The sequence below is a fragment of the Ceratotherium simum genome, chromosome 1 (genome assembly GCF_057802395.1).
Source record: "Ceratotherium simum simum isolate JZ-2026a chromosome 1, ASM5780239v1, whole genome shotgun sequence".
Taxonomy (NCBI): Eukaryota; Metazoa; Chordata; class Mammalia; order Perissodactyla; family Rhinocerotidae; genus Ceratotherium; species Ceratotherium simum.
The window spans coordinates 61,169,578-61,191,105 of NC_141900.1; the positions used below are offsets into that span (position 1 = coordinate 61,169,578).

General features: G+C 39.3%; 1 protein-coding gene across 3 annotated transcripts in view; it reads right to left on the reverse strand.

Moving 5' to 3' along the window:
- The window catches only part of CPVL (carboxypeptidase vitellogenic like), a 131,508-nt gene that overhangs the window by 32,183 nt on the left and 77,797 nt on the right, over positions 1 to 21,528 (reverse strand). The window contains exon 12 of one of the 3 annotated variants that reach the window (XM_087429146.1): positions 5,982 to 6,002. The exons of the other annotated variants lie outside the window; for them this stretch is intronic. Within the exon in view, the coding sequence (XP_087285272.1) occupies positions 5,997 to 6,002 (6 nt within the window). The 3' untranslated portion in view covers positions 5,982 to 5,996. Of the gene's footprint in view, positions 1 to 5,981; positions 6,003 to 21,528 lie in introns of those variants that run through there. 3 annotated transcript variants of the gene reach the window in all.

Sequence of the window (21,528 nt, forward strand, 5' to 3'; positions counted from 1 at the left end):
GTGGGCGAGACATCCCAGGATCCAGTGACAGTGAGCTGAGAAGCCAGGTGGGTGGAGCATATGGGTGGGTGGCCCTGAAGCCCAAGGGCACATGTTGGCTCCCCACATCCTGATAGTCAGAGGAGTTCCAGGACAAGGCCTAAGCTCTGACGGGTTAGCCAATTATAAAGCATCTGCACACATTCGCCCCACTTCTTCCTGGTAGGGTGACCAACTCTACCAGTTTGCCCTGGACTCAGGAGTTTCCCAGGATGCAGGACATTCAGGCTAAAACTGGGACAGTCTGGGGCAAACCTCCCCCTGAGGCTTGCTGGTATTTTAAGCAACAAAGTCTAAAGACAGAGGAGGAGACAGAAGTGAATGCAGCTTTTAGCTACACTGCCCTTGTCAGTAGTGACTCTAACAAAACACGGTGCCAGGAAAGGGCTGGTTGGAGTGGGTTTCCAGCGACACACCAGGCAGCACCCCGCAACACCCAGTTTCCTCGTCTTCCTTTCTGGTCAGCTGTGAGCCTCAGTGAAGGAGCAAAGGGACTCCTTTTAGAGAATTTTCTTTTCTTTTATGACTTAGAGGTCTCACTGGGTAGCTTGCTGAAACTTATGGTTATGCAAAGACAAGAAAAAATACTTAGTAAAAAAATCAATGAAAAGCTATGATTCCACTGTTTGTGCTCTATAATTACTATATTTTAAAAAGATGTTTCACACTTGGGAAAAGAATACATCAAAATACTAGCAGTTAAGGTAGTCAAAGTACGGGTGCTTTGTTTTCACTTGACTATTTTCTAAGTTTTTTTTGGTAAACATGATTAGGATGCTTTTATAATGAAAAAATAATAAAACAAACAATAACACTAAGAGGTTGGCAATTCAGTTTGGCAAAAGATGGGTCTTTACTGAGGAATGGTTTGTGCTAACTCAAATCTTACCAGCTCTCAATTTTTCATGACAACTAGGTAAAACGTATAACTTTAGTTTGTTCATAGATGATCTTAAAAACTCATTACAGAGTCAAGCATTTACAAGAGATGGTAGTAGGTGATTTGGATTACAAGCATCTTTTTTTTTTGGCAAAAGACAGAGATGAGAAAAGCATTTTCATTATGTTCTTTACTTTTATTGTGTGTGTATGAGGAAGATTAGCTCTGAGCTAACACCTGTCACCAATCCTCCTCTTTTTGCTGAGGAAGATTGGCCCTGAGCTAACATCTGTGCCCATCTTCCTCTACTTTATGTGGGACCCCGCCACAGCATGGCTTGATAAGCGGTGGGTAGGTCCACGCCCGGGATCTGAACCTGTGAACCCCAGGCCACTGAAGCAGAGCACTCGAACTCAACGGCTAAGGCACCGGGCTGGCCCCCGTTCTTTACTTTTTGAAGTGCTTTTACGTACATATGGCTTTATTCTCATACTGCTTCAGGAGATCAGGACAAGAAGTATTACAATGCCCCCCTCCACTTTATTGTTAAGGAAATTGTGACACAGCGAGGTGCCAGAATGTGTCCTAGATTCCAAACTTCTAAACTTCTACCTGGAACTCCTTAAGAGAGGAGCTAAATTCCTTCAAACCAACAAGCATTCTTTGACTCCCCACAGCGAAATGTTTAGTGCTGCCAAAAGCCTCGGAAAGGGAGAGTTGGTTGTGTCTGAGACATAGTTCACATCTCCACTTCAGAAACAATCTTGGTCTGTTTGTTCAACTCTGGTGACATGTCTCAGTCATTTCTCACTTTGGCTCTATGGACTAGGATGTGTGATTATTCAGCTGGCGACAGACGCCTCACTTTTGTTGTAGGGAGTGGCCTTGATTAAGCAGCTGTGGAATAGCATCAGATCCTTGAGAATGGGGGCTCTCTTAGTGCTCATTCCATCCACAGCCCTTGCACAGTACCTGGCACCCCATAAAATGTATTGATACTTACAGAGTATAGTCTATTCTCTAGACTTCGTGTTCTTTAAAGGCTTTGTGTAATGCTGTAGTGACCGTCTGCTGTTTTGGCTTGCCCAGGTCCACTCTCCCTTCTCCTGGTAACTGTACTCCAGTTCCTCAATGGCTAACAGCCCTAGCGGAGGCTGTCAATCACAGCATCCTGCCTCTTCTGTGCAAGAGATGTGCACAGAATCTTAGATATGTGACCTAAGCTAGGGCACTCAAATGCTCTTCCCCTAGAATTTAAATTGTGGGCAGAGTGACACAGGGTTCCCTGATAAGTCTGCCCGTTAATTTTGCTACCTGGATCCCCAGAATTTTCCCTGGTCCCTATCTTTCCTCACTCCAGTTCTTCAATTTTTCCATGAATTCTGTGACCTATCATATCTTCCGATCAATTCCTTTCATGCTTCAAGTAACCAGAGTTGTTTCGGTCGCTAAAAGCATGAAACCCAAACTTATATACCCTCAGACCAGTGCCACACATGCTGAGCATGCAGTAACGGGGAAGCCCTGGACACGTGGCTTAACCTCCATGGGCTTCAGTTCCCTTTTCTGGACATGAAGATGGTAAGAGCCACATCTCATTGCAATGAGAATTAATGGGATAATGTGCAGAGTTCCTAGCACAGTACCTGTCACAAACTGGGAGTTCAGGGAGGATTAGGTCCCCCTCCATTTCAAATAGGTTGATAATTGGATAATGACTTGAAAGACTCAATAAAGGACTTCTTCTAAAACAAACCTTCAGAATATGCAGATGGTCTTTTTGTGTCAAACACTTGATTGCCAATCTCACTCTTGCAGACAAAGGCCTATAGTAGGAGGAAGCGCAGCCAGGATAAACCTGGACTCTATGTATTCAAACTCCTGAAATAACATGCCTTTCACTACTAATTTTACACACATTGGGCACGGTTTCTCAGCAGTTTTTTCTTGGTAGTCAGAGCCATCAGTTCATAAATTACTTTTTGAGGAACTTTTAGTTTTGCAGTCTGGGATTCAAGCTCACAAGGAATTTCCCCATATTTAAATGCTAAAAAAGTATGGTAAAGAGTATAGCTTTTAAAAGCATATTTGTGAATAATAATAGAACTCGCTCATTCTTCTTGTTATGTTGCAGGAACTGTGCTAAGCATTTTACATCCATGATTTCACAACACACCCAGAAGGTGGGTGTTATTTATCCCATTTTAGGTAAGGAGACAGAGGGGCAGGGAGGTGAGCCAACTGGTGACAGAGATTCAAGTTCAGATCTGCCTGAGTCCAAAGAGTGCTTCTAACTCCTCTTCCACACTGCCTCGCTGCCCAAAAAAGAACACAGATGGTTTATTCTATATTTGTAATTCCACATGCAAGGAGCAAACCTAAAGGTAGTGTGACTCTTTGGATTGAAGGATGCATGTTTCTAGTCAAGAACAGAGGCTCTGTGGCTGGGTTTGAATCCGAGCTCGGCCACTTCCTAGCAAGATTATCTTAGGTTACTCAGCCTGTCTAGAGTTCAGTTTCCTCATCTGTGAAGTGGGTAGAAGACAAACATATGACAGAGGGTCATTGTGTAACCAGACTGAAAAGTCCGATCGCCCAGGTTCTTGGTCAGCATAAGAAAGGAATTCAGACACTGACACAACGGCAACAGCAAGCAAACAAAGATTTATTAGAGGAAAGGTCAGGTACACTCCAAGTGAGGAGCAGGCAGTGCCAGAGAATGCATCTGCCCCGTGTCTTGGGTTAGTTTTATTTTTATTTGGGCTGTTTAGGAGGGAAATTAGCATTATCTAGTTATCCACCAATAATGTCTTTCCTCCACCCACACGTCAGGAGGGGGAGTTCTTGACCTTCTAGGGGAATCTCCGGAACTGTCATGGCAGTCATCCCCCATGGAAGGGGAGCTGATGCATATGGCATTTGCATGTAAATTAAAGAAAGGTCAATGTGCTCTAGAGGTGTATAGCAGAAGGCTTTGTTTTGTGCACTCGTTACTTTTACCGTCATGGTTGAAGGTCTCAGACTCCGGTGGCAGCGCCAGGCGGGTCTTTGCATCTTGTAGGATGCCAGCAAGACGCTAGACTGGAGCAACTAGGTCTCCAACTATGATCCCCTGCTCACGTCTACCTGACTGCCTATCTCAATTGGAAAATTACATAACATAATGCATGTAAAGCTCTCAGCATCCAAGACACATATTAAAAGGTCAATTAATGCTGGCTATTGTTATCCTTGGGTCTAGGTAGTTTCTCCATAAGCATCTTTGCTGTAAGCATTTCCATCTCAAGCATTTTTGCCACAAATATTTTTGTTGCATAACTAATTGGTCATAAGGCAATTTTGATGTAGAAGACAAAATCACGGAAAATAAAAGAGGGACATTCATCAAAAAGGACCCAATGAAGTACAAAAAAATGATAATAAACTTAAAATGACTTTATAGCAAAATACAAAATATCTGAATGCACTTAAAATGTGTGTATGTAGATTCATGACAATACTGTGCAAATAACTGATTTTATTTTTTTTAATTTTTAGAACTTGTTTTAGTTCTATGGGAAATGTGGGTTCAACTCTGTGCCCTCAAAAGAGAGGCCCTCAGCCCTCTTCCTCCTCCAACGTAGCGCGTTTCAAAATAAGAAACCAACTCTTGGGGCAAATCGTTGTCAACTGTCAGCTCGGTAAAGCCATCAAGAACGTTGCTAACTGGAAGAAATGCAAACTATTTTAAGATCATTACCACCACTTCTACTCATCACTGTGTAGACCCTTATGAGGGCTAGTTAAGAGTTATGTCATATAAAAATGGAAGTAACTGTGAGGGGCTGGCCCAGTGGCATAGTGGTTAAGTTCATGTGCTCTGCTTTGGCGGCCGGAGTTCACGGGGGATGCTGGGTGTGGACCTACACCACTCATCAAGCCATGCTGTGGTGGTGACCCACATGCAAAATAGCGAAAGACTGGCACAGATGTCAGCTCAGGAACAGTCTTCCTCAAGCAAAAAAAAAAAGAGGAGGATTGGCAACAGGTGTTAGCTCAGGGCCAATCTTCCTCACCAAAAAAAAAAAAAAAAAGGAAGTAACTATAAGAACTTCGTCAATGTAGAAATGAAATGAAAAAAAAAAGGCCACCAGTTATTTTATCTTTTATGGCAAAACTGATTTACGGCCAATTAGTTATGCGGTGAAAATGTTTGAGGCAAAGATGCTTGCAGCAAAACTACCAGACATGAATATTATCGCCACATTTGAGTAGCTCAACATAGTTATTCAAATAGCTCCACAATTTCCAAATGAGATGTCACCTGTGCATCACAATTGTGATTTAGGATGTAAGAGTTGGAATTCTAACACGACTGCACTAGGTCATCAATTTGACAAAACAAACAGCAGGGGCTTATAAAAGCAGTGTGACACCTGGAGACAGTCTTGAGCCCCAGCCCTGCTCAGCCTCCCAAGGCCTGTGCTTCCTGAGTGACCTTGGATGTGTCATCTACTTACTCTGAGCCTTCATCTTCTCTTTCAGGACGTGGCGTATCTACATCCTAGAGTTGTTGGGAGGGCCACGTGGGATCTGAGATAAAACTGTCCTGTAACCTGAAGAGCAGGGTTTTATCAATGTTTTGGTAACTCTTCATCAAGAATAATCTGAAATACAAACATCTTTGGTGGAGGGCAGAGGTTTTAAATTGGCTGCCTGAGGCCTGCCTTCAGCTTGCAGATATATTCTTTTAGTCTACACAGTGCTGTTGCTGTTTTTGCAATTAGATGCCAGCATTTAAATACTGGGAGATCTGACCATCCTCAGCCTGTATTTTCTCTCGGCCACAACGAGCTAACACTGTGCCGTCGCTGGCCCCCTTAGACATAGCCCCACCCCTTCCTAGTGTCCCCCCAGAGAGGTGCAGGGGCAGTTGTCATTTATTCAATGCTTATGCTATTGTTTTTCTTAGAAGAGAAAAATATTTCTCTGTATCCATGTCTTTGTCATGGGTGAAAAAGAAACATCAACAGGTCGCAATCCAACTCTGTTCATCTATTTCATTTCCTTCCTGGATCCACAGGCAGCTGAGCTGTGCTTACATCTGAAACGGAAGGGAAGTGGTCTTTTGTCTGAGTTGGAGAAAAGAGAGCATGCTCACTTCTACATGGAGTGTGTTTTGTTTGTTCATTGGTTTAATCTGCTCACATGAAATCTCTACTTATTCAGCAGTAAATATTGATGGAGGGCCTAAGAACTAGGCACCCAGAGAACAGATATGAAAAGCTGTGATCCTTGTCCTCCCTCACGTTCCAGATTTTTTTTTTTAACTTTTCAAAACAGTGAATAATCAGAGGAGGAAAGGCAAGTTTACTCTTTCATTCTCTAAGTTTTCCTTAAAAGAGCGGTCAACGAAAGTCAGTTTCACTTAAATCTTTCTAAAGTCTAGTCATTTTAACATTTCAAACCATAAACTTTTCAGGGTCTGGATGTACATAAACCAGCGTTTTTTTTTGTGGATTTAACTCTCTCAGCAAGAAAATCTCTCCCTAGTAAAGACCTAATGAACAGAATCAGATGGTGATTAACCCTTATTTTACACAGTGTACGCCTCTGAAGCGTAAATATTTTCCAGGCAGATATAAAGCAACCAACGGTGTTAGCCAAAGATACCTGCAGACCAGTCTACCCGCAGACTCAACTAAAAAGATCCCACACCCTTTAAACTCAGACTTTGATTCAAGTAAGTTAGGGGGTGTCACATTATAATCAACGGGGAAAAAAGACATTTGTGCGTTTAATGGTGCCTGTACAACTGGATACTTGAAAGAAGGATTTGGGGCAGAAATGTACATAAATGTGCATTTTGATATATTTTCTTTGTTGCCAGCATAAAAGCATAAGACTGGAAATAAATCATGTGAGGGCCACTTACTGATCTCAACTTTTTTTCTTTAATTCAAACCCAAACACACATGTTACTGATAGAGAACACAAAGCTTTTCTCTTTATTTCTCCGATTACTCCTCTACTTATTAGGAAAATTACAGAAATGCTGCAGAAGGTGGCTTTGGTCTCTCAGTACAACAGGAAAGCAAACTGTGCTTTTGTGAGAAGGCTGGATTTTGTTGTCGCATTTTTAGACGAAAGATTTATGCTTATATTTTGGCCCATTTACAATCCATCATAATACTTTGCAGACAAAGTTATGCTCTTTTCCCAATGATCTAGTGACCTTAATCTCTAACATTTTGTGGTTTCCTGTTTGGGGAAATGATTGAACAGCAGCCTAAGCTATTCCAGGCTGCACAGTGTTCCCAGTTGGCTGCTATCTGTCTTAGTTTTGAATGTTCTCCTGTTCACTAATCAAAAAAAAATTTTTTAAAAGAAGCTTTCCCTACAGATGCTAAATCAATGAAACTCCTACAAAGCAGCCCTCAACACTTCCTCCTCTGGCTGCCTTACTTATCATTCTCCTATTACAAACTCCAACGTAGCCAGGAGTTGTTTCTGCCTGAAGCAATTAGCATGACCCACCAGCGCCTTTCTCCTGAACAGAAGAGCATTAATTTCACTAATATCCAGCTCAATATACGGTCATCCCCAAGGGTTTCCCAAAAGCTCAGCTGCAAAAGAAAAACTAAACTTCAGCTGTGGGGTATAATGTTCCAGAAATGTTCCCAACTGGAGGCAGAGCTGTTACCCTTTCATGGACAATGGCTTGGCCTCTGGTGCCCACGGCTCATACTTTTGGCCCTACTTCTTTCTGGTGATTTTGCAGGGATCTAGGGCTGTAAGGTTCAGGAAGCCTGACTCCCCAGGGCCTGCCTGGAGCAGACAGTGGTAGAAAAATAATGCAACCATTGAATGAAACAGTAGTCACTTCTGCAACCAAGTTGTTCTTCCAAAGGGACATATTTTGCTTCCAAGGAAAAGGGAAGACAAAGAAAGAGGGAAAATAAACTTAGAATAAACATCGCCATATGCCTGCCATTCCCCTACCAGCTGGTTTCACCAAGACGAGTAAAGAAAAATGAACGTGGAGCAACAAGTTTGAGTGAGTGTCCAGCGATTATACAAACAATGTCTTTTGGCCAAAGAAAATGATTCCTGCTTTCTTGCAACTTAACTCTAAATAATTTAGTTGCTTTTAGAGGGGAACCAGAAGCAAAGCCAACTTGAAAAGGATCCAGCAAGCCATCCCTGCAACCCAGGGATCTTTGAAAAAATATTAACTACCTAGAACAGCGCACTTAAAATTACTTTTAATAAAGACCTAGAATAAAATTTTTCCTCTAGTTTGAAGAGAAAAGTCCTAGGGGTCCACTCTAGGGGTCCTTTGCTCTGCTTCTTGTTTCAGGGTCTGCTCTCATAGCCCTTTTCTGATCCCCTCACCTCTTAAGAGTCTCCTCTGACCATCGTGAATAACTAGATTTAACAAACAAAAAGTGCCCCAGGAGCAGGCCTGCTCACTCCCAGAGACAAGTCTCTCCAGAGAGAAATGTCCCCCCTGGTTGTCAGAATGTCCCTGGCTTCAAGGTCACACCAAAGGTCATCTCCAAAGACTGCCACATGCTTGCCAATGTTATTACCCTACAAAAGGTGGGTCAAAGGAGGCAATTTCTTTCTCTTTCCACATTATTAAATGGACTCAATTAACAAGTATACATTTGCATATGACCCAACCAACAAGAAACAGCACCACAGAGCAAACAAAAAATGCTGTAATTTGTAACACTTGAGTCTATAGGTATTGACCCAAACTAATCAATACGGTAGCTACTAGCTACATGTGGCTAGTGAGCACTTGAAACGTGACTAGTTCAAATTGAGATGTGCTATAAGTCTAAGATACACACTGGATTTTGAAGACTTAGTACAAAGAAAAGAATGTAAGATATCTCAATAATTTCTTAATATCAATTGCAGGTTGATAACATTTTGGATATACTGGGCTAAAGAAAATATGCTATTAAAATTATTTTCACCTGTTTCTTTTTATCTTTTTAATGTGCTTTCTAGAAAATTTAAAATTACATATGTGGCTGCATTCTATTTCTATTAGACAGCACTCGTATACCCTTTTACCTTGGGTTTGGTAAATCCTGCAAAGAAAACTGGTTTCTTTGTCAACAGTTGCCAAATGGCAGAAGTAACTTCCAAGGACAGCCACTCTCAGAGGAGCAATCTGCAGTTCATGAGGCTGGATGAAGGAAACTGGAAAACAGTTCATGTGAAGGAGTGGAAGATGCTCAGATAGCCTCAGTTACCACAGGAGGAGGGGATGGCAGCTGTAGGAAAAACCCTCCAGCTTCCTGCTCCCCAACATTATCATCATCACTGAAGTTCAAAACATAATAGCACTGCCATAAAATTGAGCGGATTCACCAAGGATTTTGAGAGGAAAAAAACAGGAAAGCTGAGCCCCTGACACTATGCAGTGTCACTGCTGCCCTACCATCCCTTCTGCCCAGGCAGGACAAGGACGTGAGCTCTGCTGAAGTTATCTCAAGGACCAGCAGAGAGCAGGGTGGCCTTGTTGCAGGAGAAATGCTAAACAACCTGCAAAAGGCATCAATTTAGAAGTGCTCAGAAGCTCCCAAAGGAATACAGACAGTGTAAAGGGATGCCCCAGAGTGTCCAGTGAGTTGGGCATTCAGCAAGGTGTGGTTCCCTTTGGATTCTGGCTGGCCTTTGAGACACCCAGTCACCCATCGGCATCCCATTCTCCCATAACAAACTTGCCTTCCAGCTTGAGAAAATTCTAGTCCTCTGTGAATGAAGATTACTTTGCCTTTCTCTTAGGAGGACTGAGAGTGACAGTAAGTAGGCACTCATCCAAAGAGCCAGAAAAGCCACTTCTACAAGTCTAATTCCCACCTGTTATCAATCCCCAGTTGAGTAGCAAAGTTAGTGAAAGGTTTCCAAGCAGGCTGATCTCCTCACGAAAGAAGGCAAGTATCTGGTTGCACAGCTTACTTTTCCTTACCAAATTAAAAAAAGCGCAACTGGTGCTCTGTGCTCTTTATGTTTTCATCCACACAGGAAAACCTGGTATCAGTCAGGTGCAAGATTCTCTGCCCCATACTCTCAATGGTGATATTCATCAAAGCCACCTCATTAGCTTGCAATTAGTTTTTTTCTCCCAAAACAGAACTCCCCCTTGTTTGTAAAATAAAGTATCCCTTCCCGTTTTCTTTCCAGAGAATGTCAAACAGGCTCAAAAGGATTGTGCAAATCACTGTAACAAATACTGGGACTGTCAGAAGGCTGAAGAAACAGATGTGAATATTTAGAGAGAAAGGAGGACAGAGAGACAGGAAAATCAAGACAGAGGAGGTCAAGGGCTCCTGCCCAGAGCTATTCTTTCAAAAAGCTTGGCTGAAGGTTCTGGCTTTCGTTCAGTCACGTGTCATTTAGCACAGGAATCCTGTGCTATGGTGTTGACTATTACCAGTGACAAGACTTGGGAGTTACTCATAATAAGCAAGTGGATGGCACAGACTGACCCACGGCAGGAGCATGGGGGTCAACTTCTACAATGCAGGCCAGGCAAGTCCAGTGATGAAAAGCCCCGGGAAGAGCCCTAGAGATTGCAACGGTGGATCCCTCAGGCAGTGGGAAGTACGCAAATGCTGCTTTCCCTTTTGGACTAATAGACCAGGGCCAACTGCCAGTGAATTAAGTCATTCATACTCAGATGGAAGAAGAGGAAACTGCAGTGGAGAGAGTACTGGACCTAGAGTCAGACTCTGTGGCAAATGGACTCAAATGTGATGGTGATGATGACAACAATGATTAGGAAAACCAAAACACTGGCTTTGCATTCTGTCTCTATCACATCTGATATGTGACTCTCTAACATACAGACCCAATAAGTGCCCCAGTGCCAATCCATTTATTAAACATTAGTAAAGCTTATTTTTTTTACTTCTTTTTTTCAAATAAAAAATTAAAGCTTTACAATTTTCCTCCCACACCCCAGGGAATGGTGGTGGGCACACGCTGCTTTGGAGACCACTGGTTTCCAATGGTCCAGTGTTTTAGAACATCTGTGTCATCATTTTGCATCTTCTCCTGTTATACTCTGACACAAGGAATAAAGACTGAGAGGCTACCGCAGAGTGGTGACATTTGTTACACAAGACATACTCCTCATTATATCCAGAAAACAATACTTCCCCCGCTCTTTCCCTATTTCAAAGTCAAGTCAACAGATATAACTGCCTGTGTTTCATAGCACTTGGATTTCAACTGGATTTAAATATGCATTTCTTAGCTTATTGGTTTTTAGATCCCTGGAATCTACATAGCAAATGGTATTGTCATTTATTACCTTTCTCCTAACACTACCCTCACCCTGCCATATTTGTGTGACTCCACACTAAATTCTACTTTTCCTGTTGCCATAAATCACAAATGTACCTTCTAATGTTTTGAGCATGTGGTACCTTCAAATAACAACAAATAAAGCCCTTGCAAAATGATGACGGTGCTCATCGAGCAAAGCAATTTAAAACAAATCAATCCACATGGCAGAATATATTATCGAATGGCTTAAAGAAATATGTAAGAAAAATAAAATCAAGATGAGAACGCTGATCTTATTTGAACACTTTCCCCCAACATAAACTTACAGGACAAACAAGGAAAGGTGCCAAAAGCATGGCAAGTTTGTGTGAAATGAAAGTCTGTTTCATAATTTATGGGTGTTCCTTTCCCTTTAGTCACTGAAATGCTTAAAAATCAAAGGACCCTAGAAGAAGTATGCCTCATAAAAAACAATTAATGCTGCTCTTACACTTGGATTATAACGGAAACAGGTAGAATGAATTCAAAGGAAAGCTGCAGCATAAATTGGTTTTCCAACATACACTATTCTTATTTGCCTGTAAAGTGGCAGTTGCTTATCTACAGGCTATGATTGCATAAAACAAATGTCCCAGGATTAGCTTCCCTCTCTTCAGTTATGCTTCACTGGGAGCTACTTCATCCTCCCCAAAGTTTTTCATGGAATGGCCTGGCCTTTCCTTCATTGTCTTCAAAGAGTTGGGAAGAAACGTGATCACATCAGCTTATAGTCAACAAAGCCAGACTTTTCCCATCACGGTTTGATGAAAGCTTAGAATCCAACTAAGCAGTTGAAGAGTCAGGCCCATTTAAGCGTTAAATTTTTCTTGGAATGCTAGACATTTATCAAATCTAATTTCCTGGCTACTACTACCATCCACGTTTTGCCATCAGAAGATGTCATTAAGGAAAATGCCACAAGCAATTAGAATGACTGCTAAAATGAGTTAGATTTACCAGAAATATTTACCTTTCAACCTGCTAAGTCACATCCATTAAGTAGGAACAGCCCATTTCTAAAGGAAGATCTTTTGATAGCTAGGATAAGTAAATAAAACTCTTAACGACCCGGGTGTTAAGATTTCAGTCTGGTGGTAAAGCTGAGAAACATTAAGATCCTGAATTTTGAAGATGCAATTAGCTGAAATTTAATGAGCTGCAGAATGATAAGTGACAGGGAAATGTAACTTTATATTTACAATTTCCTGACTAGATGAACTTTTACACACAGCAAACTAATCTCCTACCCCAGGGCAATTTAACCTTTAAAAGCACAAGCATATGGAGGTAGGAACTGGCATTTGGAGATGGTACCTCCTAAAACTGCAGCAGCCTTCCAGACAACTTAGCAACAAACCGACCTCATATCCAAGAGCGATGTTTGGCTTTGGATCCAAACGGCCTCTATGTATAGAGCTGTAGCTCCCATCTGTTGAAATAATGGTTTCACACAGGAAATACACAACACACACACACACACTCACATTTTCTCTCTCATGTACACTTAGTCTTTGAAAACACAGCCCATATATTTTTAGAAAGGCAAGAACTATACCCAGAGAAAGAGAGGTTGAAAACATATTCAGAATCTTTAGCAAGAATCTTCAGCAAGAATCTTCAGAAGAACAATGTAACTTCTTTATCAGAAAGGACTAAGGACCAGGGACCTGTACAAAGAGCAGGGGATTCAAAGCCAATAGCTCTCGCAGAGTATGAGCTGATCTCCTAGATTCTACAGATGCCCGATCCATCTGCTACCGCATGTTATTTTTAAAATCAGGATACACCTTACGATCAATGTAGCAGAGTGTATTTGTTTTTGTTTTTAAAAAAATGCTGCTTAAACGAGGAAGGAACATGATATACGTAATATCATCAATGGTAATTAGAGTGGTGAATTATCTGCACTTACTGAAATTGAATATAAGTTTATTGTAAAGACAGTTTATGGTATAAATGAACAGACCATCTGTCTCTTTTCTGTCATTCCGTCCTTTTTTCCCTCCCTTTCAACTTCACTGCACACCAGACTATGTGCTAGTTGCTATCCTAGGCAACTAAATCAGAACCTTTGGTGGAGTGGACCATGATTAGGGAGTATTTTAAAGCTTCCCCGGTGCTTCTAATGCAGAGGGAGCCGTGCGAACCACAGCAGGAGTGGAAGTGCAGTTTCAGAATGGGAGGAAAAGGGAAGACGACAGGAAGTCAAATGTATTTAGCAACATCTACTCTCTGCCAAGCCTTTTATCACTTCCTTTGTTCCAATGACAACTCTTCTTTCCTTTTTCAAGTTTACTGAGTGTCTATTATGTGCCAGGCACTGTGCTAGGACCTGGTTGTAGAGTGGGAACAAGAAGGTAGGACGGCTGCCCTTATAATGCTTATGTCTGTGAGATAGGATTTTACAGATTAGTAAGTAAAAGGGAAATTTTTAATTCCAGGCAGCTTGACTTTTGACACTGAACACACTTTAACACCACCATTAGGGGGCTATAACAGAATATGATTTGCAAGGTAAATTTGCCTCCCACCAATGGGCATATAGAGCCAAGTAAAAAAAGATTATTTTAATTTCATGTTATTTTTGGATTATGTAATCAATGTCTACCACTGAGGAAAATGGATGGAATTCTCTGTGAGAGTAGATCAACGTCTTTGCCTCCACCATAATGCCTCATAATTCTTTGTGGTATGCTGAGGGACTTCAAAGGCATGGCCATACTAAGCAGTCCACATGCTTTCAACACAGTCAATTAAATCTCTGCAAAGCACTAATCTAAGTCTGCCTCCTTCAAAATTTTATTACATATATTATATATATGCCAAAGAATATATTGTAACATTTCTGTAGGTAGGGAAGCATCATAATAAATGGACATCCACAAATGCACCAGTCACCTTAAGAATTAGTATGTTACCAATATCATTGGATCTACCCAGTGTACTTCTCCCCTGTCCCAAGCCTCTGTCTACTCCACAGAGAGAACTAGTATCCTGGAATTTAGGTTTAGAATTTCCTTGCTTTTGAAACAAGTTTTAACACATATGTATGTAATACTCAAAATAATATATTATTTATTTTTGTGTGTTTTCATGCTTCATTCTGTATGCATTCTTCTGTAACATAGTTTTTTCACTCAAAACAATGTTTCTAAAAGTCTTTATGTTGTTGCATCTAGCTATAGTTTATTAATTTCCATTAATGACAAGTAAGAGCTAAGACTATAAAACACAAACAAAAACACAAGACTAAATGTTTGTAACCTTGAGTTAGGCAATGGTTTCTTAGATGTGACACTAAAAGCATAAGTGACTAAAGAAAACAAAGACAAACTGGACTTCATCAAAATTTAAAAAGTTTGGGCTTCAATGGGTACCACAAAGAAAATGAAAAGACAGCCCACAGAATGGGAAAAAATATTTGCAAATCATATATTTGATAAAGGACTTATATTCAGAATATATAAAGAACTCTTACAACTCAACAACAAAAAGACAACCCAATTAGCAAATGAGTAAAGGACTTGGGTAGACACTTCTCCAAAGAAGATACAAAAATGAACGATGAAAAGCACATGGAAAGATGCTCAACATCATTAACCATTAGAAAAAAGCCAACCAAAACCACAGTTCACACTCATTAGGATGGCTAGAATCAATATGCCAGACAATAACAAGTGTTGACAAGGATTTGGAAATTAAAACTCTTATCCATTGTTGGTGGAATTGTAAAATGGTGCAGCCACTTTGGAAAACAGTTTGGCAGTTCTTCAAACGTTAAATACAGAGTTACCATATAATCCAGCAATTCCACGCCTAGATATATACCCAAGAGAACTGGAAACATGTCCACACAAAAACTTGCACATGAATGCTCACAGCAGCATTATTCATAATAGCCAAAAAGTGGAAACAACTGATGAATGGATGAATAAAATGTGGTATATCCATACACTAGAATATTATTTGGCAATAAAAAAGAACAAAGTACTGATACATGCTACCTGGATGAACCTGAAAACATTATGCTAAGTGAAAGCAACCAGTCACAAAAGGCCACATATTGTATGATTCCATTTATATACAATACCCAAAACAGGCAAATCCATAGAAACAGGAGATTAGTCGTTGCCAGGGATTGGAGAGAGGGAGAAAGGGGGAGTTACTTCTAAAGTATAAGGAATTTTTTGGGATGTAATGATGTTCTGAAATTTAATAAGTAAATTCTGAAAGTGGTGATGGTTGCAAAAATTTGTGAATATCCTAAAAACCATGAACTTGAACATTTTAAGTGGGTGAATTTTGCAGTATATGAATTATATCTTTAATAAAGTTGTTAAAGAAATAGTACAAAGAATTCCCGTGTACCCTTTATGTAGCCTTCAAAATATTAATCTTACATAACCACCACACAATCATCAATACCAGAAAATTAACTTTGATATAATACTATTCTCTATTCAACAGATTTTATTAAAAATATTCCAATTGTCCCCTAATAACCTTTTTCTGGTCCTGAATCCAATAAAAGGTCACACATTATATATATTTAGTTGTCAAGTCTCCTTAGTCCGTCAGTCTTTTTTATTTTTTCCCTTTTCTTGTCTTTCCTGACCTTTTGACAAGTACTGGCCAGTTATTTTCGGGAGTTATTTTCTGGCATGTCCCCCAATTTGAGTTTGTCTGATATTTCCTCATGATCAAATTCATGTTATACATTTTTGGCAAGAATGTCATGTTAGCATTGTTATGCCCTTCTCGTACAACACATCAGGAAGCACACAATGTTGATTTACGCCATTACTGGTGATGTTAACTTAGATCATTTGGTTCATATATGCCAGGTTTCTCCACTGTAAAGTTACTATATTCCCCTTCATCATAAATATTTTGAAGGGGGATACTTTGAGACTACATAAATATCCTGTTTCTTATCAGACTTCCACTCACTAATTTTAGCCTCCATTGATTCTTGCCTGAAGCAACTATTACTGTACTATTTGTCAAATAATGATTTTCTATTCCATTATTCCTTATACATTTATTAATTGGAATTTATCCCCATTCATTTTCTAATTTATTTGTTTACAGCATTTTGAAATCTGATTTTAAAGGGAATGTATATTATGTTTTATAAAACAGAATAATGCTTATTGTAGACTTTTGGCAGATTTTTATCAAGTAAAGGAAGTCCCCTACTGTGGTAGGCTGAATAACGGCTCTCCCAAAAGATATGCAGTCCCAATCCCTGGAACCTGTGAATGTTACCTTATATAGCAAAAACAAATAAATAAAGACTTTGCAGATGTTATAAAGTTAAGCATCTTGAGATGGGGAGATTATCCTGGATTTTCCAGGAGGTCCCTAAATGCAATCACATGTATCCTTATAAGAGGGAGGCAGAGGGACATTTGACTGCAGAAGAGAAGGCAATGTGACCACAGAGGCAGACATTGGAATGATATGGCCACAAGCTAAAGAATGCCAACAGCCACCAGAAGCTGGAAGTGACAGGGGACAGATTATCCTGCAGAGCCTCCAGAGGGAGTGTGGCCCGGCTGACACCTTGGTTATAGCCCAGTGAAAGTGACTGTGGGTTTCTAACCTCCAGAACAGTGAGAAAATAAATTTCTGTAGTTTATGCCATCAAGTTTGCGGTAATTTGTTACAGCACCCATAGGAAACTAATACAGACACTATTCCTAGTTTGCTAAAAATTTTATCCTAAATGGGAGTAAATTTTATCAAACCTACTTTTTTGCACCTATTAAGATGAAAAAAATATTTTTCTCTTTTAACATTTCAGTGTGGTGAATTATATGATAGAACTTATAACGTGAAAAAGTCTTTGCATTCACGGGATCAGCCCAATGTGATCTTTTTAATCCACTGTTGGCTTAGATTGTTTTAATATTCTGTTCAGGGTTTTTACATATATGCTCATAAGTGAGATCGTTCTATAGTTTTATTTTCTCGTCCTTATCTGTTTTTGGTAATAGCATGACATAGTTCCCTAGAAAAATATAAGGAGTATTTTCTTTTTTCCTATTCTCTGTTAGTTTGTATAAAATTGGATTAATCTATTTCTTGAAAGCTTGGTAGAATTTACATATACAACCATTCTGGTATGGTGTTTTCTTTGTAGCACAATTTTAAACTACTGACTTAATTTATTCAATGGTTAAGGACCATTAGGGTTTTCTACTTCTTCTTGAATCAGTTTTTGTAAATTATATTTTCCAAGAATTTTGTCCATTTTATCTATTTAAAATTTGTTGACATAAGTTTTTTCTAGTGTTCCTGTATTACCTTTTAAAATCACTGGTGTATATGCAGTTTTCCTCTTTTTTCAATCCTTACTTTTTTGATCCATGAGTTACATTGAATTACATTTTTATTTGTATTTTTTGGATATCTTTATGTATAATGCTTTTATTGATTTATAAATTAACTATATGTGATCATAGAATATGTGCTGTATGATGCAAATTCTTTAAAATATTTGAGAATTGCTAATTATTATGTTTAGAGATTTATATACCTTCATTAAATCAAGCTGGTTAATTACATTGTTCAAATCTTGTCTTCTTGTATTCCATTTTGGTTAATTTCTTCTAATCCATTAATTTTACCCTCAACAATGTCTAATCTGCTCTTTACTCATACCCCGAGTTTTAAATTCAACAACTGTATTTTTCATTTTTTAAAAATTTTTAATAGTTCTAATTGGTTTTCCTTCAAATTGGCCTAGCCATATTTGATAGTTTCTTGTTTATTGCTTATTTTGTAATTCCACTTTTATGTCTTTAAATATTTCATACATAGTTATTTTATAATCTATTTCTCATAATCTATTTCTCTATATCTGAAGTGCCTTGGATAGCCACATCTGTTGTGATGGTTTCTGCCTATTCTCAGTTATGGTAGCCTGTTTACTTGTGTGCTAGGTAATTTTTGATTATAAGCTTACATTTTTGCTGAACTTAGCTCTGAAAAATCTGAGAAACTAATATACTTCTAGGTGTTGTAAGATTTGCTTCTACTGTGCTAGATTTCACTACCAACATGGAACCAGTTTAGCCTCTCTGCATATCCCAGGCTTGGTGCTGGGCTCTCAGGTCAGTAACCCCCCCTTACTCGGGCTCATGGCTCCGTCACCAGTTGCAGAGCTGAGGACACTGGCCCTCAAGCCCATCCTGCTTTATTGCTCTTGCTCCACAGGATTCACTTCTCTGCCTTTTGGGGTTCTTTTGTTGTTGTTTCCCCTTTCTATTTTTTACTTTGAGATCTTCTTTTCTTTTATTAAAAGTATTATAATTGTGTTTGTTGTAATTTATCCTGGATTTAGTTGTATTTCAACAAAGGGCTCCTTCAGAGTGTCTGCTCTACCATTGCGCTGTAAGCAGAAATTGAGTCTACCTTTTCTCAACTACACTGGTATCTAGCTCTTTCACTAGGCAGACAATCAAGTCTTTTTGTTTTTTAATTCACAAAGTTAATTTTCTTAGAGCAGTTCAGGCACACAACAAAATTGAGCAGAAAGTAGAGACAGTTACAATATACTCCCTGTCCCCACACACACACAACCTCCCCCATTATCAATATCCCCCATCACAGTGGTACATTTATTACAATAGATGAACCTATGCTGACACAACATTGTCACTCAAAGTCCCTAGTTTAGATTAGGTTCACTCTTGGTATTGTACATTCTATGGATTTCAACAAATGTAAAATAACATGTATCCACTACTGCAGTATCGTACAGAATAGTTTCACTGCCCTAAAAATCCTCTGGGCTGGGACCAGCCCAATGGCGTAGCAGTTAAGTTTGGCCGTTCCACTTCGGCAGCCTGGGGTTTGCCGGTTCGGATCCTGGGCGCCGACCTATTCATTGCTCATCAAGCCATGCTGAGGCGGTGTCCCACATAGAAGAGCTACAACTCTACAACTATGATATACAATTATGTACTGGCTTTGGGGAGGAAAAAAAAGAAAAAGAGGAACATTGGCAACAGATGTTAGCACAGGGCCAATCTTCCTCAAAAAAAAAAAAAAATCCTCTGTGCTCTGCCTATTCATCCCTCCTTCCTCTCTAACCCACGGCAATCAGTGAACTTTTTACTGTCTCCATAGTTTTTCCTTTTCCAGAACATCATATAGTTGGAAACATACAATACGCAGCCTTTTCAGATTGGCTTCTTTCATTTTAGTTTCCTCCATGTCTTTTCATGGCTTGATAGCTCATTTCTTTTTAGCACTGAATAATATTCCATTGTCTGTACTACAGTTTATTTATCCATTCACCTACTGAAGGACATCTTGATTGCTTGAAAGTTTTGGCAATTATGAATAAAGCTTCTATAAACATCCATGTGAAGGTTTTTGTGTGGACATGAGCTTTCAATTCATTTGGGTAAATACCAAGGAGTGCAATTACTGGATCATATGATAAGAGTTGTTTAGTTTTATTAAAAAACTGCCAAACTCTTCCAAAGTGGTTGTACCATTTTGCATTCCCACCAGCAACGAATGAGCTTCTGTTGCTCCACATCCTCAACAGCATTTAGTGTCGTCAGTATTTTGGATTTTGGCCATTCTAATAGGTGCGCAGTGGCATCTCATTGTTTTAATTTGCAATTCTCCAATAACATACGATGTCGAACATCTTTGCATATGCTTACTTGCCATCAGTATATCTTCTTAAGTGAGGATAAAATCTTAAGATTTGAGTCTGTTAAGGTGTTTGGCCATTCTTTTAATTGGGTTGTTCATTTTCTTACTACTGAATTTTAAGAGTTTTTGTATATTTTTGGATAACGGTCCTTTATCAGATGTGTTTTGGCAAATATTTTCTCCCAATCTGTGGCTTATTTTCTCATTCTCTTAATATGGTCTTTTGCAGAGAAGAAGTTTTTAATTTTAATGAAGCCCAGTTTATCAATCATTACTTTCATGGATTACGCCTTAGGTGTTGGACCTAAAAAGTCATTGCCATATCCAAGGTTTTCTCCTAAAGTTATCTTCTAAGAGTTTTCTAGTTTTGTGTTTTACATAGGTCTGTGATCCATTTTGAATGCATTTAATTTTTTGTGAAGAGTGTAAGGTCTGTGTCTCAATTCATTTTTTTGCATGTGGATGTCCCCTTATTCCAGCACCATTTCTTGAAATGATTCTCTTTGCTCCATTGTCAAGGATCAGTTAACTATATTTATGTAGGTCTATTTCTGGGCTCTCTATTCTGTTCCACTGATCTACTTGTCTATTCTTTAGTCAATACTACACTTTCTTGATTACTGTAGTTTCATAGTAAGTCTTCAAGTCAAGTAGTGTCATTTCTCTAACTTTGTTCTTCTCCTTCAATATTGTGTTGGCCAATCTGAGTCTTATGTCTCTCCATACAAACTTTAGAATTAGTTTGTCAATAGCCATAAAATAACTTGCTGGGATTTTGATTGGGATTGCATTGAATGGATAGATCAAGTTGGGAATAACTGACATCTTGATAATATTGAGCCTTCTTATCCACAAACATGGACTATCTCTCCATTTATTTAGTTCTTTGATTTCATTCATGAGAATTTTGTAGTTTTTTGAATATAGATTTCACATATTTTGTTAGATTTATACCTAAGTATTTCAATTTTGGGGGTGCTAATGTAAATGGTTTTGGGTTTTTAATTTTAAATTCCACTTGTTCATTGCTGGTATATAGAAAAGTGATTGGCTTTTGTATATTAACCCTGTATCCTGCAACTTTGCTATAATCACTTATTAGTTCCAGTTTTTTTGTTGATTCTTTCGGATATTCTACCTAGACAATAATGTCATTTTCACTTATTCATTCTCCAATACTTTTCTTTTCTTTATACAGACCTGAGTTTCTGACCTCCATCATTTTCCTTCTCTCTGAAGAACTTTTAACATTTCTTGCAAGGCAGGTCTACTGGCAATAAATTCCCTCAATTTCTGTTTGTTTGAAAAAGTCTTTATTTCTCCTCCACTCTTTTTTTTTCTTTCTTTCAAGAGGTCTTTTTTTTGTGTGTGTGTGAGGAAGATCAGCCCTGAGCTAACACCTGTTGCCAATCCTCCTCTTTTTGGCAGAGGAAGACTGGCCCTGGGCTAACATCTGTGCCCATCTTCCTCTACTTTATGTGAGACGCCTGCCACAGCATGGCTTGATGAGCAGTGCGTAGGTCTGCGCCCAGGATCCCAACCTGCGGACCCCAGGCCGACAGAAGCAGAGCACATGAACTTAACCACTATGCCATGGGGCCAGA